The sequence below is a fragment of the Malaya genurostris genome, chromosome 2 (genome assembly GCF_030247185.1).
Source record: "Malaya genurostris strain Urasoe2022 chromosome 2, Malgen_1.1, whole genome shotgun sequence".
In the NCBI taxonomy this organism is placed as follows: domain Eukaryota; kingdom Metazoa; phylum Arthropoda; class Insecta; order Diptera; family Culicidae; genus Malaya; species Malaya genurostris.
Window position 1 is genome coordinate 120080829 of NC_080571.1, and position 16576 is coordinate 120097404.

At 32.9% G+C, this 16576-nt stretch overlaps 1 protein-coding gene across 1 annotated transcript; it reads right to left on the minus strand.

Moving 5' to 3' along the window:
- Window positions 1-1088: 1088 nt before the first annotated feature.
- LOC131431788 (endochitinase-like) lies at window positions 1089-15538 on the minus strand. The gene is made up of 6 exons (XM_058597676.1): window positions 15412-15538; window positions 15177-15355; window positions 4688-5076; window positions 4512-4635; window positions 4266-4451; window positions 1089-4131 (listed from the first exon to the last, which is right to left on the minus strand). Exons 1-6 carry the CDS (start codon window positions 15467-15469, stop codon window positions 3823-3825), a joined length of 1245 nt encoding a protein of 414 aa, XP_058453659.1. The 5' UTR covers window positions 15470-15538; the 3' UTR covers window positions 1089-3822.
- Window positions 15539-16576: the final 1038 nt, after the last annotated feature.

Sequence of the window (16576 nt, forward strand, 5' to 3'; positions counted from 1 at the left end):
AAAACCTTAGAGGGGGCTGGATACATGATATTTTCCCAAAAGAGGGTTTAGGGTTTCGGATATATATGGGACAATTATGCATGGAACGGAAGAAGACTATTGGCTGAGGAGATGATCTAATAAATGATGATCTAATAGAAGGGATTTTCAATGTTTCATCGGATAGTAGGTTCCTAATGTCGTTGCATACATGCACCCAGTTAGAAAATGACCGTTTCAGTTGCGCTGTGGATGCAGGCTTTCACAAATAATCCAGAGCGCATGTCACATGGTCAAGCTCTGAAGCGAAGTGCCAAAACGTTTTCGGTGAAAGGATTATCTTTCGATTCAAAGATGCGAACTTTCTTTGTTTGAAAATTCACGTTATGATTCAAATTTAATTGCTCATCAAAAAGGTACTTTGCTAACTTGCTCTTGTTGATTAGCATTCCGATAAACCGGATGGAAAAAAGGCCGTCATTGTGACAATGTTCAAATCGTTACTCAGAGCTCTGGAACTTATTCAAAGTATTTGTAAAAAATGTGAGTTTCTTACAAGCCTAAAAAACCTATACGCAGAGAAATTGAGTATGTTTAAAATAACAAAATAGTTATACGAATTTTTAATTTGATTCATGTGTATTTCAAGCTGGAATATAAACTAAACTAACACATTTTTTGTACAAAAAAATTTGATACATGATCTCTATCCTGACCGGACTGATGGTGAACCGAATCATTGGATGTTATGATAATTAAAATACCAGGGCTTGAATGTGATATGTCAATTACTCGATCGTCTTGTGACAAAAGGGCTAAATGTCTTAATGTTTCCAATATCAATCAAAAGCTTGGTTTTTAAGAATTTGAAAACGAATATAAGTGAAAAGCTGTATCAGAAATAACCTAGCAAATTGATTCAAAAGAAATCGTTTTATTCTTAAAATCAAACAAAAATGTATAATATTTACAAAAATAAGAATTAGTTGAAATAACTAGTCGTTTGTTCATTTCTTTCAAGTTTGTAATTTCAAAGAAGTACAATTATATACTTTATCTAAAGTTAGTTCATCTAAAACTAACTATTCAAATTGAATTTACTATGTAATCGTTTTTATTTTTGTCTATTAACATATGGGTTTCGAACATATGGAAACAGGCTTGTAAGACCTGCGTCCATCCCATTGAAAAGCAGATATTAGTTGATCTCGACGAGCTGAGTTGAATATTACATGACACTCAACTCTCCGGGCCTTAATTTTTTTAACATGGTCTAAATCTAGATTTTTACAGCGATTACATGCCTTTTTATATGAAAAAGGTAAAAGCACTAAGTGATTGTTCAGAATATGAACAAAGAAATAATTTCTCTAGGCTCCATATACACGCTAAACGAAGAAATAAATCTAGCTAATTATATTCTCAATTCAAAAAACATCTAAACTATGTTTCGATTTTATAAGATCGATTGTACCTAAGTACATCACCTACCGTCAGAAATCATATCATCGTAAAATCTTACTCTCTGGTCTCATATATTAAATATTGTTAGAAACAACCATCTTCTGGGTTGCAATGAAACAAATCTTATTTTTGCTCCAAATAACTTGGATTTTTCAGCGTGTACCGATAAGCGACAAGTTGCCAATCACTCGATGATTACAGGAGACGTACGTTTGATAATATGCTTGATAAGTGTAAACAAATTTGATAAATATGGCTCTCTTTTGGGGGCTAGTCATAAAAGAACGGGTCTGGAGATTAGATCGAAACCTACGTTTCAAATATTTTTTATGTTTGTTTCGGCTATAAAAGTTAACGAGCATTTACTGGTTCTTTGAGTTGCCCATAAATGATTTCCAATAAAGGTATAACTGAGTAATATTATAGAAGTCTTTTCTAATGACATGCTACCATTACGCAAATCAGTATTTATTTTTATTGTAACACATGTCTACGGATTTTTCGCTGGCTAGATTTTGAAAGTATGATGAAAAGCAAAACGACTTTCTGACACAATAGAAGGTTCCTTAGCCAAAATGTGTTCGTTGATAAAAAAGAGAAAGTAAAAGTTTACAGTGTTTTTAAATTCTTAGGAGGAAGATTCGCCAAACATTTGAACTTGTTTTACATTAGCTAGAATGTAAAATAACATACTTCGAACGAAGCAGAAAGGAATATTTGGCTGGGGACCAACAATTCAGTTTTCATTGCACGCCTCCATTTAAGCTCAGGTGCCTTGACGAATCTGGTGAATTTATTGACAATTACAAACTTGAACGAAATCTCGAAAGTTTCAATGCTTCTAAAATACAACATGTTATTGAAAGAGGATTCTTTTATTAACAGCTCTTTTTTACGCAGAAACGTTTTTCGCTTAGAGCCTAGTCTAACCGTAAGATACAGATGATTCTGTCCGGAACACATTGCCAAGTAACTAATTTAAAGTAGAGGCACAGAGAACAGACATCCAAGTAGAGATTCCAATATGTGTAAGAAATTTAACTGTTGTTTTAGAAAGTGATCACATAGTAGCGATTCTCCTGTAGAGGCGTTTCGAGTAGCCCAGTGATCCCTCATTGGCCTCTTGCGGTCGAGCTTTCATACAACGGTGATTTTTACAGGATTTTTACTTGTATGCTTTACACAGATATACCTTCTGAAAATTTGTTTAAATTAACTTTCTGCACAACTTTGTCAAAGTAACTTAGTCCTTATGTTGGCCTAGAGCTAAACTGATATTTTTATCTCGCTTTTAGGGGGATTAATCACATGAATAAAATTTTCCGAAAGATGGCGTCTATCATTCTAAGCAACTTTGCTGAAGATACTGTACCTCAAATATCACGTTTTAAAGAGTTATCAATTAAGAGTGTGAAATTGAGCTTTTGAACCACCGTGCAGCGCTAACGTCACATATTCGGTAAGATTCCTCGCACATCATGTATTGGAAATATTACATTTGAACTCGATCGTTGGTTAAATCTGATAAAATTATGCGAATCGAAAAAGTGCGGTTTCGTCACTTATACCATCAATATCTCTGGAACCAAAAGAGCCATTTGATCTTCGAATTTGATCCACAATTCAATAGTAGCTTTCAAACGAGCTTAAGCTTGTAGAAATCGGTAAAGCCATCTCCGAATAAGGTAAGGCGTATAGAATAAAGTGAAAATACAGACAATTTCCGATCTCGTCGAGCTGAGTTGAATGTTATATAACAAAATGGTCTTCGGGGCTTCGATCAAAAGTCGGTTCTTCCAGTAATTCCATTATCTTCCTATAGAAAAAGACAAAACGTTGTATAAGCCGAACTATCGCTTGCCCCCAAGACGTTGCGCCCGGGGCGTCTGCCCTTTTCGACACAGTAAGCAATGGATATCTCATAGATGACTTGCCCGATTTTTCCAAATTTAGATAGAAATTAAATGTTTCACTGTATTAAATGTTTCTATTTATTTAATTTACCCCCGAAATCGATCAGTTCCGAAGTTACAAGAGGATGTGTTGAAATTTTGAAATGCCTACGGAAATTTTGAAATGCCTACGGAAGTGATATAAAGCCGAGGTGAAGATATTGGTTTCTAATTCACCGTTAATCGTTGATTGTAGACCGAAACTAAATAATGTCATGGCTTGACTAATTATTGGTACAATAATCCTATATAATGTAAATTGCAGATGTACACTAGTTTTTAATTTGTAATTGAATATAGCACAGTGGAATGAAATAGTTGCATAACGATACATTTTACAAACTTAGAGTTGTTTGGGCTATTGCTAGATGAGTTGAAGGACCAGTTTTCGTGACATACTTTAACATTTGAGAACAATGGAATATTATTAATCATAATAACTTTCTCTGTCAATTCCGAATGTAATGTCATAGTTTGTCGCTGATGGGACTTTCTTCATTTCTGCTGAAATATATTCCAATATTGGGTATCTGCGACCGCAAATTCCATGGAAATCATCCATGTCTAAAGCGTAGATCATGATTCCAGCGAGACCTTTTTGCTTCACTAGATTAACTTTCAACTCCAAAGATTCAATGTCATCGTATCCAATCCACTGATCGTTCTGACTAATAAAGGGAACCTTTCCTGTGCCATCTCGGTTAATCGTCCAACTATTTTGAATTCGTTTGCATATCTGAAATGAAAAACTTGTACTATTATTACGTGATAAAACTAAAAACGAAGACGATCAAATTTCTTATGACTTTGGTAGTTCACAGGAATCTGCATCAATTTAAAAGTTAATTTATATCAGTGTGCGATGTTAACCTCATAAAATGCCATGAAACCTTCCGATGCAGTGAATTCGCCTTTTTCTCCTGCTCCTTCTATAGGAGCTCCCAGCCCATTTTTATTGGAATCTTTTAAGGTATATGTTACACCTTGCGTGGTAACGCCAAGGACAAGTTTGCCAGCTGGGCATCCGCGTCGTATCCATAACGACACACCTTCCATCTGTAACAATTTTATATTATTTTATTTATTTATTAAAATTTTTGATATCGAAACAATTACCACATTAAAATGCTTCAACGTTTCAGGTTCGAAGACTCTCCCTTGCATTGGAGTATGTACATCAGTAAAATTGTTCCAAGGCCCTCGTAGTTCGTAGGCAGTTAGATAAACGAAGTCCACATATCTGCAACCGTCGAGGAATTACACTTATGTAAGACTAAAAATGGTATACCAACCGACATACGTCCGCTACAGCATACCCCTCGTTCAACCTAAATTCTTCAATTGGTGCTGTTACTGTCAGTTCCCTGCCATGGCCGTCCACTTCGAGTGCACCACTTAGTTCTTTCAGTAGCAGTGCGAAATTCGTCTTATCCTCACTGGTTCCACCTCGACCTGCATGTCCAGGCCAAAGCCACTGGAAATTGAAGCCATCGAGCTCAAAGGCATTTAAAAGCGATACGACGCTATTGGAAAACTGCCGACGATTAGCGGCACTGGAAATCACCGTAGTGAATTTTTTCGAGTCTTGACCCCATCCTCCAACGCTAACTAGTAGTTTGATTCCTGGAATACGATTCCGAAGTTCAGAGAATTTACGCAAACCATTTGGATTTACATCGTCCTGGTAAAAAGTATGAGAACATTTCATTTAGTTTCAGATCATTCATATTTATAATTTAGTTAAAAAAAGGCGGGTGGGTAATGTCAGGGGCATAACTGGATGTCGTGAGTACGAAAACAACTGACACGTTCCTTAACACATCCGAAAATCAATTAGTTGATCAATTGTATGAATTATGCAAGCATTCCCCTTTTGCCCATTTTTCGCAAAAACAAAGAAGGCTTCACTTTTTGTTGAGAGGCTTGTTTTTACCTGATTTCGTTTGTAGCTTTTTCACTAATGGGCGGTCCTAACGGCAATAACAATAGCCGCATACAGAATTTTAATGTCGATTATTTCATTTCGGATTTGCATAATTTATTGATAGAAACTATCAATATGCTGTAGGGATTCGTTTCTAGCATTCAGAAGTACCAAATTGATGAACTCACTACGATATTCACCACTTTTCGGAACATTTTTCGTTCAACATTTGTTGTACAGAAGCAGATATTTTGTTCTTTTCCTCAGAACGCGTTCTGATTGGCTGGTGTTGACATGGGTCAAATGAAACAGGTTTTTCAATAGTGTACTATTGAAATTCTTCAATGCTTTTGCTATACACGTTTAAGTTGAAAAATTTCAATTCTATTGATAGTTAGATTATATAAATCCCTTCACAGATCACTGAGCTATGAGCTTTAAAAATACGAGAAAAGCAAACGCGCCTTATGAGTTATCCTCTTTGATACTCGTTTATACCAAACATTTCAGAAAAGTTTAATTTTGAATTATTTGAGATTATGTCACACAACTGAAAATTTTATCATAAAATTGTGATCATATTCCCGATGGCATGTAGCAAAAATTTTTTTGATTCGTTAGATACAACAAGAGATATTCACGATCAAAAACTTATCACTCTCTCAGAGGGTAAATTTTGAAAAGACACCCCATAGTAAAGTAAGTCGTATTCACGACAAAAATGTCTCAATTATGTTAGTTCCCCCGAGAATTCTTCTTACTTTCGAAACAGTTACGATTTGGATGTTACTTATTTATATTTCATATATTATTTCTTCTGTAAATGTTTGAGAGCTTCGCAAATTAGAACAAACCTAGTCATTCAATGTAGAGATTAATGTAAAACATCAAATTGTCGTTCAATCGTTAGTACTAACAAGACGATTTAAAATGCTTAGTAGTTTTTAGCATGTTTGATATGTAATATAATGCCATTAAAATCACTGCGATTTTTTCAAATTTCTGCTTAATTCGCCTTGCTCCACATTGGGAATTGGCTCACATTCCTTGGAAATTAAAATAATAATTAAAAACTCTGTTAAAAACGCTTCTGATATGTTCACTACTGTGTTCCTAATTTCATCTCAAAGGTTTTGTATTCATCCTATCGTTGGTCCTTTATTCATCCCATAAATTAGCAATGGCGACAGCAATCAAAACCAAAATATTGCACTGTTACACTCTCAGGTTCAAAATGTCAGAATTTTCCTTAAAAAGGGCCTAATGCCAACTATGACACAACACACGATATTTAAAACAAAACAGTTTGGAATCATTTCGACGTTTAAAATTTTTTGGATCGTTTTTATTACCTTTCGTTTGAAATTTAAAATTTTACTCTGCAGTTAATTTGGAGAACTTAAAAAAATATCAAAAAAAGAATTGTTACTATTTAGACATTAGCCCTTCTAAAAATAAAATGTAGAACCAGAGATGCCATTCATACAGATTTATCTGTATTGTATAGATTTTGCGTATTGTATAGATTTTTGCGTTCGCGTTCGTTAAATCAGATTACAGATTTTCTAAATTTAATACAGATTTGTAAAGGTTCATGAAAAGTGAGAAGTAAAACGTTAGACTTTTCTCTCTGAGTATCTATTAGTATTTGATTACAGTACTTCTTTAAAAGTTTACTAATCAACGGACAAATCACATCTTAAAATGGAAATCTTTTGTGCCAATGTTTGATGATGAACACTGAGAAACATTTATATTAAAATATAAAACCAATTTGAATATGAATTTGAACTTGATTCATTTTATTAGTGAAAACAGATAGAGCAGATACATATTTTCTATGAAAATATCTGGCATCACTGTGCACAGCCGATGAAACACACACATTCAACAGTGTTATGGTGCACTCAAAAAAATCCACACGTTAACCTTATGTGAAAAAACACGTAGATTCCAAAAATTGCTTTGTCATCGGAGTTTACGTGATCTTCTTAACAACCATCGGATCATGATTGAATATGAAATGAATCATATGTCAGCATTATTGCTGTTGTAGCATATATTTTATGTGTCACGTACATACTTGAATTCATTTTGTCATGTTCATTTGATGCTCGCAATATGGCGTCTATTGAAAAACTTCGATCAACACAGGCCAAATCCTTTTTGGCCCTTCTACGGTATTTATCACAATGATTTTAGGGTAAACAATTGCTCATTGATTTTATCGACAGCTAATTTTTATTATACTTTCAGATCTAATATTAGTACCGAGCAGAAGAATAATTTATAAGCAAATGTACCATTTTTTGAGTTTGCTGAATAGCGGCCCTTACACGATCATTAAAAGTGTCATTACTAAAAAGTAATGGTTTACGAGTCCAGTAATGACACGAGTAATGATGGAATTCCGGATTTTCCATCATTACCAACATTATTTCTTCTTCTTATTTTTTGTGTGGAAGTGCTGAATATCTTTAGAACTATACGCGAAAAATGACAAAGTGTAGATTTAAATTGTTAATATTTCATTAACCTTAACGTTTCAATGGCAAATCAAATTAATCTTCAGCTAAACGAAAATAAAAATATTGCTATTGCTATTGCTGGAGTAGTTACAAATACTCATCATTAATAATGATCGTGTAATGCTAAAAAGTAATGATGTACAGTAATGCAGTAATGACGAGCGTTTGAGCAGAAGTGTCATTACTTAGTAATGACACTTTTAATGATCGTGTAAGGGCCGCTAATGGCTCGACGAAACCAACCTTCAACAATTTATGTGCATGACCAATTGGTATTACGCGAACTCTGTGCATCAAAAATACGAGACTGAAACACAATTCAATTTTTTTTTCTACAGTGGAGTCCAAAAGGCAAAACCTCTGAATTGTTTTCCAGCACATCAATCTTCTGAAAGTGGATTAACAAAATCACATCCTGAACTATTAGTTCCAGCTGAATGAATTCCTTAAAGGAAACAACGTTTGCTTCAGTTTAGCGGCTTAGAAGGGATTTTCACCAGTGATTCAACAGAAACGAAATTTTATGCCATTTAAAAGTAAAATTTTCAGAATATCTGCGTGCAAACAAAATTTATCGCAATGTTTCGTCCAATAGACTATGTAATTTATTAGTTTCTAGTACCAACATACACTATTAGGATTTAATATAGATTATTAAGTAAAATTCTGGTAAAAAGTAAGTTCAGATGAAATTAATTTTACAGTACAATTTAAATGAGCTTCGTATAAATTTCACAAAACCATTATATAGAATCAACGAAAATAGTCACATAGATATTACGTGATACAAAGGTGAACTAAGAGTTCATGAGTTCATTCTGTGCTATCTATACATCACATAATTATTACAAGAAAAGTTCTATGGATAAAAATCACATACGTTTTCACGTAGCATTAACGTGAAGATTTTTCTGAGTGTGACGTATAGCGGAAAGGAACCAGTGCTACTAGATTTGCCACAATGGTTATTTGATTAGTATTTAACACGCTCTATTTGGTAATATTAGAATCCGAAACAGTTTTATTTATATATAAATATCAATGATATAATTAAACTAATGTCACGGATATAAAAAAATACTAGTTGATGATAATTTTTTTTTTTATTTAACATTATTAGAAAACTTGGCAACCTTGCGATACGAAATGAGATGAAAACATAGCGCAATCAAGTGAATTAAGTGCAAATTTTCATCTCATATTTTTCATTGCTTTTATTGCTTATCAGGTAATTTCAGAAGTCTTTAATCGTTGAATTAACAAGTGGAAAGTGAACATTACTAACTATAAAGTCATCCAACATTGTATAGTGGTGTAATTATGTGAAATAGTGATCATTTTTTGAGACGAATCGATTAGTAAATATTCAGAAACATGATGAATTGTGAAACTTCAGACGAAAGTGGTTCTTAAATCAAAAAGTGAGTTTATTTTAAATAAAAAACGCGATCTTTGAAGGGTTTTTAACTATTTTGTTCAATTGGAAAGTGTGGCAAAACCTAGAATAAATGTTTTAAAACGTTCCACAGTTTTGTTCAAATACGTTTAAAGATATGATTAATGTTCAAAGTTCTGAGGTGAAGGAATGAGATGGAAATTGGAGCTGCGATGAAATAGGGAGCCCTTACCCTATATAAATCGCAAAATAATTTGTTTGATTCTTGAAAAACAAAAAAAAAATGTCCATGAACTAGTATAACTGTTTTATCAACGACTGAAGACTTCCACTAAGCAATAAAAATCTTCAAAAATATGAGATGAAAAGCTGCACTTATTTCACTTGATTTCGCCATGTGTTCATCTCATCGGATCACAAGGTTGCCAAGTTTTGTCGTGATTACGACTTACTTTACTAAGGGGTGTCTTTTCAAAATTTACCCTGTACAAGAATAGGTAGAACTTAATTGTGAATATTTCTTGTTGTGCTTAACCCAACAACATATTTTTTTCTTCACGCTATCGGAAATATGAACAGCAATTTATGATAAATTTTCAGTATTTCAAAATAACCACAAATAACTCAAAACTACAGTTTTCTAAAAATTTTAGTTTCAACGTGTATTAAAGGGAAAAAACTAACGACGCTTGTTTGTCTTTCTCGTACTTGAAAGACGGTTTTGATGCAATGAGCAGTATTTCATTTTCGGGTTACTAACTGGGTAGGTACAAAATGTAAAAGTTGACATGTTTCATTCGTGCTAGTCTGTGCAATTAACTTTTCATATTGCTATATTAATTTATTAAAGAACTATTTGATATTTTCTTCCATTGAAATCATTTTTTTAATTCTTGTGCCCTGTCTTATTAATTTGTGCTTTAGAATAAGTGTGTCGTTAATTCGTCGTACTTTAGTGTAGGTGCACCGTAACAATTCTAAAAGCAAAATGAAACCTTCCACAATTCACACAATATATCAATTTTTGAGAATGATTTTAGGTATCCATTTCATATATTATTTCTTCTGTAAATGTTTGAGAGCTTCGCAAATTAGAACAAACCTAGTCATTCAATGTAGAGATTAATGTAAAACATCAAATTGTCGTTCAATCGTTAGTACTAACAAGACGATTTAAAATGCTTAGTAGTTTTTAGCATGTTTGATATGTAATATAATGCCATTAAAATCACTGCGATTTTTTCAAATTTCTGCTTAATTCGCCTTGCTCCACATTGGGAATTGGCTCACATTCCTTGGAAATTAAAATAATAATTAAAAACTCTGTTAAAAACGCTTCTGATATGTTCACTACTGTGTTCCTAATTTCATCTCAAAGGCTTTGTATTCATTCTATCGTTGGTCCTTTATTCATCCCATAAATTAGCAATGGCGACAGCAATCAAAACCAAAATATTGCACTGTTACACTCTCAGGTTCAAAATGTCAGAATTTTCCTTAAAAAGGGCCTAATGCCAACTATGACACAACACACGATATTTAAAACAAAACAGTTTGGAATCATTTCGACGTTTAAAATTTTTTGGATCGTTTTTATTACCTTTCGTTTGAAATTTAAAATTTTACTCTGCAGTTAATTTGGAGAACTTAAAAAAATATCAAAAAAAGAATTGTTACTATTTAGACATTAGCCCTTCTAAAAATAAAATGTAGAACCAGAGATGCCATTCATACAGATTTATCTGTATTGTATAGATTTTGCGTATTGTATAGATTTTTGCGTTCGCGTTCGTTAAATCAGATTACAGATTTTCTAAATTTAATACAGATTTGTAAAGGTTCATGAAAAGTGAGAAGTAAAACGTTAGACTTTTCTCTCTGAGTATCTATTAGTATTTGATTACAGTACTTCTTTAAAAGTTTACTAATCAACGGACAAATCACATCTTAAAATGGAAATCTTTTGTGCCAATGTTTGATGATGAACACTGAGAAACATTTATATTAAAATATAAAACCAATTTGAATATGAATTTGAACTTGATTCATTTTATTAGTGAAAACAGATAGAGCAGATACATATTTTCTATGAAAATATCTGGCATCACTGTGCACAGCCGATGAAACACACACATTCAACAGTGTTATGGTGCACTCAAAAAAATCCACACGTTAACCTTATGTGAAAAAACACGTAGATTCCAAAAATTGCTTTGTCATCGGAGTTTACGTGATCTTCTTAACAACCATCGGATCATGATTGAATATGAAATGAATCATATGTCAGCATTATTGCTGTTGTAGCATATATTTTATGTGTCACGTACATACTTGAATTCATTTTGTCATGTTCATTTGATGCTCGCAATATGGCGTCTATTGAAAAACTTCGATCAACATAGGCCAAATCCTTTTTGGCCCTTCTACGGTATTTATCACAATGATTTTAGGGTAAACAATTGCTCATTGATTTTATCGACAGCTAATTTTTATTATACTTTCAGATCTAATATTAGTACCGAGCAGAAGAATAATTTATAAGCAAATGTACCATTTTTTGAGTTTACTGAATAGCGGCCCTTACACGATCATTAAAAGTGTCATTACTAAAAAGTAATGGTTTACGAGTCCAGTAATGACACGAGTAATGATGGAATTCCGGATTTTCCATCATTACCAACATTATTTCTTCTTCTTATTTTTTGTGTGGAAGTGCTGAATATCTTTAGAACTATACGCGAAAAATGACAAAGTGTAGATTTAAATTGTTAATATTTCATTAACCTTAACGTTTCAATGGCAAATCAAATTAATCTTCAGCTAAACGAAAATAAAAATATTGCTATTGCTATTGCTGGAGTAGTTACAAATACTCATCATTAATAATGATCGTGTAATGCTAAAAAGTAATGATGTACAGTAATGCAGTAATGACGAGCGTTTGAGCAGAAGTGTCATTACTTAGTAATGACACTTTTAATGATCGTGTAAGGGCCGCTAATGGCTCGACGAAACCAACCTTCAACAATTTATGTGCATGACCAATTGGTATTACGCGAACTCTGTGCATCAAAAATACGAGACTGAAACACAATTCAATTTTTTTTTCTACAGTGGAGTCCAAAAGGCAAAACCTCTGAATTGTTTTCCAGCACATCAATCTTCTGAAAGTGGATTAACAAAATCACATCCTGAACTATTAGTTCCAGCTGAATGAATTCCTTAAAGGAAACAACGTTTGCTTCAGTTTTGCGGCTTAGAAGGGATTTTCACCAGTGATTCAACAGAAACGAAATTTTATGCCATTTAAAAGTAAAATTTTCAGAATATCTGCGTGCAAACAAAATTTATCGCAATGTTTCGTCCAATAGACTATGTAATTTATTAGTTTCTAGTACCAACATACACTATTAGGATTTAATATAGATTATTAAGTAAAATTCTGGTAAAAAGTAAGTTCAGATGAAATTAATTTTACAGTACAATTTAAATGAGCTTCGTATAAATTTCACAAAACCATTATATAGAATCAACGAAAATAGTCACATAGATATTACGTGATACAAAGGTGAACTAAGAGTTCATGAGTTCATTCTGTGCTATCTATACATCACATAATTATTACAAGAAAAGTTCTATGGATAAAAATCACATACGTTTTCACGTAGCATTAACGTGAAGATTTTTCTGAGTGTGACGTATAGCGGAAAGGAACCAGTGCTACTAGATTTGCCACAATGGTTATTTGATTAGTATTTAACACGCTCTATTTGGTAATATTAGAATCCGAAACAGTTTTATTTATATATAAATATCAATGATATAATTAAACTAATGTCACGGATATAAAAAAATACTAGTTGATGATAATTTTTTTTTTTATTTAACATTATTAGAAAACTTGGCAACCTTGCGATACGAAATGAGATGAAAACATAGCGCAATCAAGTGAATTAAGTGCAAATTTTCATCTCATATTTTTCATTGCTTTTATTGCTTATCAGGTAATTTCAGAAGTCTTTAATCGTTGAATTAACAAGTGGAAAGTGAACATTACTAACTATAAAGTCATCCAACATTGAATAGTGGTGTAATTATGTGAAATAGTGATCATTTTTTGAGACGAATCGATTAGTAAATATTCAGAAACATGATGAATTGTGAAACTTCAGACGAAAGTGGTTCTTAAATCAAAAAGTGAGTTTATTTTAAATAAAAAACGCGATCTTTGAAGGGTTTTTAACTATTTTGTTCAATTGGAAAGTGTGGCAAAACCTAGAATAAATGTTTTAAAACGTTCCACAGTTTTGTTCAAATACGTTTAAAGATATGATTAATGTTCAAAGTTCTGAGGTGAAGGAATGAGATGGAAATTGGAGCTGCGATGAAATAGGGAGCCCTTACCCTATATAAATCGCAAAATAATTTGTTTGATTCTTGAAAAACAAAAAAAAATGTCCATGAACTAGTATAACTGTTTTATCAACGACTGAAGACTTCCACTAAGCAATAAAAATCTTCAAAAATATGAGATGAAAAGCTGCACTTATTTCACTTGATTTCGCCATGTGTTCATCTCATCGGATCACAAGGTTGCCAAGTTTTGTCGTGATTACGACTTACTTTACTAAGGGGTGTCTTTTCAAAATTTACCCTGTACAAGAATAGGTAGAACTTAATTGTGAATATTTCTTGTTGTGCTTAACCCAACAACATATTTTTTTCTTCACGCTATCGGAAATATGAACAGCAATTTATGATAAATTTTCATTATTTCAAAATAACCACAAATAACTCAAAACTACAGTTTTCTAAAAATTTTAGTTTCAACGTGTATTAAAGGGAAAAAACTAACGACGCTTGTTTGTCTTTCTCGTACTTGAAAGACGGTTTTGATGCAATGAGCAGTATTTCATTTTCGGGTTACTAACTGGGTAGGTACAAAATGTAAAAGTTGACATGTTTCATTCGTGCTAGTCTGTGCAATTAACTTTTCATATTGCTAGATTAATTTATTAAAGAACTATTTGATATTTTCTTCCATTGAAATCATTTTTTTAATTCTTGTGCCCTGTCTTATTAATTTGTGCTTTAGAATAAGTGTGTCGTTAATTCGTCGTACTTTAGTATAGGTGCACCGTAACAATTCTAAAAGCAAAATGAAACCTTCCACAATTCACACAATATATCAATTTTTGAGAATGATTTTAGGTATCCAGAAGTTTGAAGTTTTATTCACGTCATCCAGTTATGTCTCTGACATTGCCCACCCACTTTTTTAATAATGCTATGATTTTTTTTTAAATTACCATCAACATGTATTTTTATGGTATCTGTGATATTAATTTAATTATAGTATTGATACTCATATTAAAAAAAACTGTTTCTCCTTCGAATATTAATAGAAAGTACGTATTAAATACTAATGAAAGTGGCATTCTCTTTGTTTACTTTCTCTTTTGATTATTACGGAATCATTACTGTATTTTTTTGAAAGTTTCTACTATAAATCTTAAGCTTGTGGTGTCAACTTCAAAGTTTTGCAAAGAGTGAGGTGTCAAATATAAAATCAATCCGGTAAGTCGTGAAAGAAAAAGTAAGGAAAGAGAAACTGTCATTTGCAGTTAGATCCTTCTGTCGGGGGACTATAGATATGGCAACACAAAGCTATTAAGTGTGTGTGTGTGTGTGTGTTTCATCGGCTGTGCATCTGATATTTTCATATTTTTACAATTAACGCGTAAACGAAACTTTAAATAAACGCAGTAGTTCTTAGCCTTATAAACATCTTCGAATATAAACCGATTTGAATTTCGTGAAGCCTAAGAGTTAGAACAAGACTGAACAATGTTTGACACCGTAAACAACATCCAGTGTCAATGGCCTAAAATCTAGACCATGCAGAAAGCTCCAATCGATATCAATTTACTTACAGCTGGTTTCATTTCGGTAATTTTATTGGGCGAACTCTCCGAAAATCCTACAAAAGCATACATCACATGCGTACACAAACCACCGGGTACGTCATCCAGCGTGTATCTGCCAACACCTGGCCTAAAAATGGCCCAGTTACTAAAGTAGCATACTGTCATAGCATTTTCTTTTGTTATAGCTAAAAAGAACTTTGAATTGAACTCAAACGGAAAAAAATTAAATTTATCATTTTACCTTCAATACTGTTAACAAGACAAACAAAAATCAAGACTGAAAGTTTCAACGAAATCATGTTATCAATTCAAAACAAGACTAAATCGACGAATGTTATGAGTATTCTTTTATTTGCAACACCTAAAGCATCAACGACAGATTTTAAGGTAATGGTCGTATATTGAGTTAGCTCAATCAGTTTGGTTCACTTGATGACATGTGTTGGGACTGTAATGTGATTTTCATTTATGCTTTGTTTGTCGTGCACATTGCAACTAATTGTACGTCTCTTTCATTCCAACGTTTTTTGTCAGCATGACTTTTTGCATAGTATGGTAGATATAGCATTTATTATTTTGTTTTATTCTTTTGTTCTGATTTAATCCAGCGTGTTCAATTTTCATTTCACCACGAAATAAATCTTTGATAAGAATAGGATCAGCATACTGACCTTCAGAAAGAGCAAATGACTTGTGCAGTTTTTTACCTTTCTCATATGAAAAGTACAGCAATCTCTATGTGCATCAAATTTTTCAACAAGCTTGAGTATTACTGAATGTTTAAAAAGAAAAGCTGCATGTAAGAGTTTGATCACTAGGAGTAAGTGAATACTTATCCCAAGTAAGCATTTGAAACCAAAAGCGAGTGCGCTAGTAGCATAGTGTAAAAGGTCACTAAGGGTTTTGGTTAATAATGTTACTCATTTTTCTCAGAGATGGCTAAGCCGATTTTCGCAACCTCGTGATTAAATGAAATATATTCTGGTTCTATATGATGCTATTAAATCTTTTTCGATCTCCGGTTCCAGTATAATAGGGTGGAACATTTTTTTTATTTTTTCAATGACCGGGCATAATATATAAAACAGTTTTCCTAACTGAAAACGGTTCCAATTTGTAGATCTTGCTTCCATGAACCAACAAACCGGCTTAAGATCTACCGGTGTTTGGTTTCCGTAACTAACAGTAGTCAAAAACTCCAAAATGGAAGTCACTTCAATTTATCAGAGCTGGTTTCGCCGATCAACGCTAGTATGTGTAAGTTGAGAATTAAAGGCCGTTTTTCCAATTACAGCATCATTAACGTGCACTGCCCACACGATGGAAGACCTTTCGTGTCTTCTATTCAACATTGCATTGGAGGGTGTAATAAGAATAAGAAGAGCGAAGGATAGACACGAGTGGCA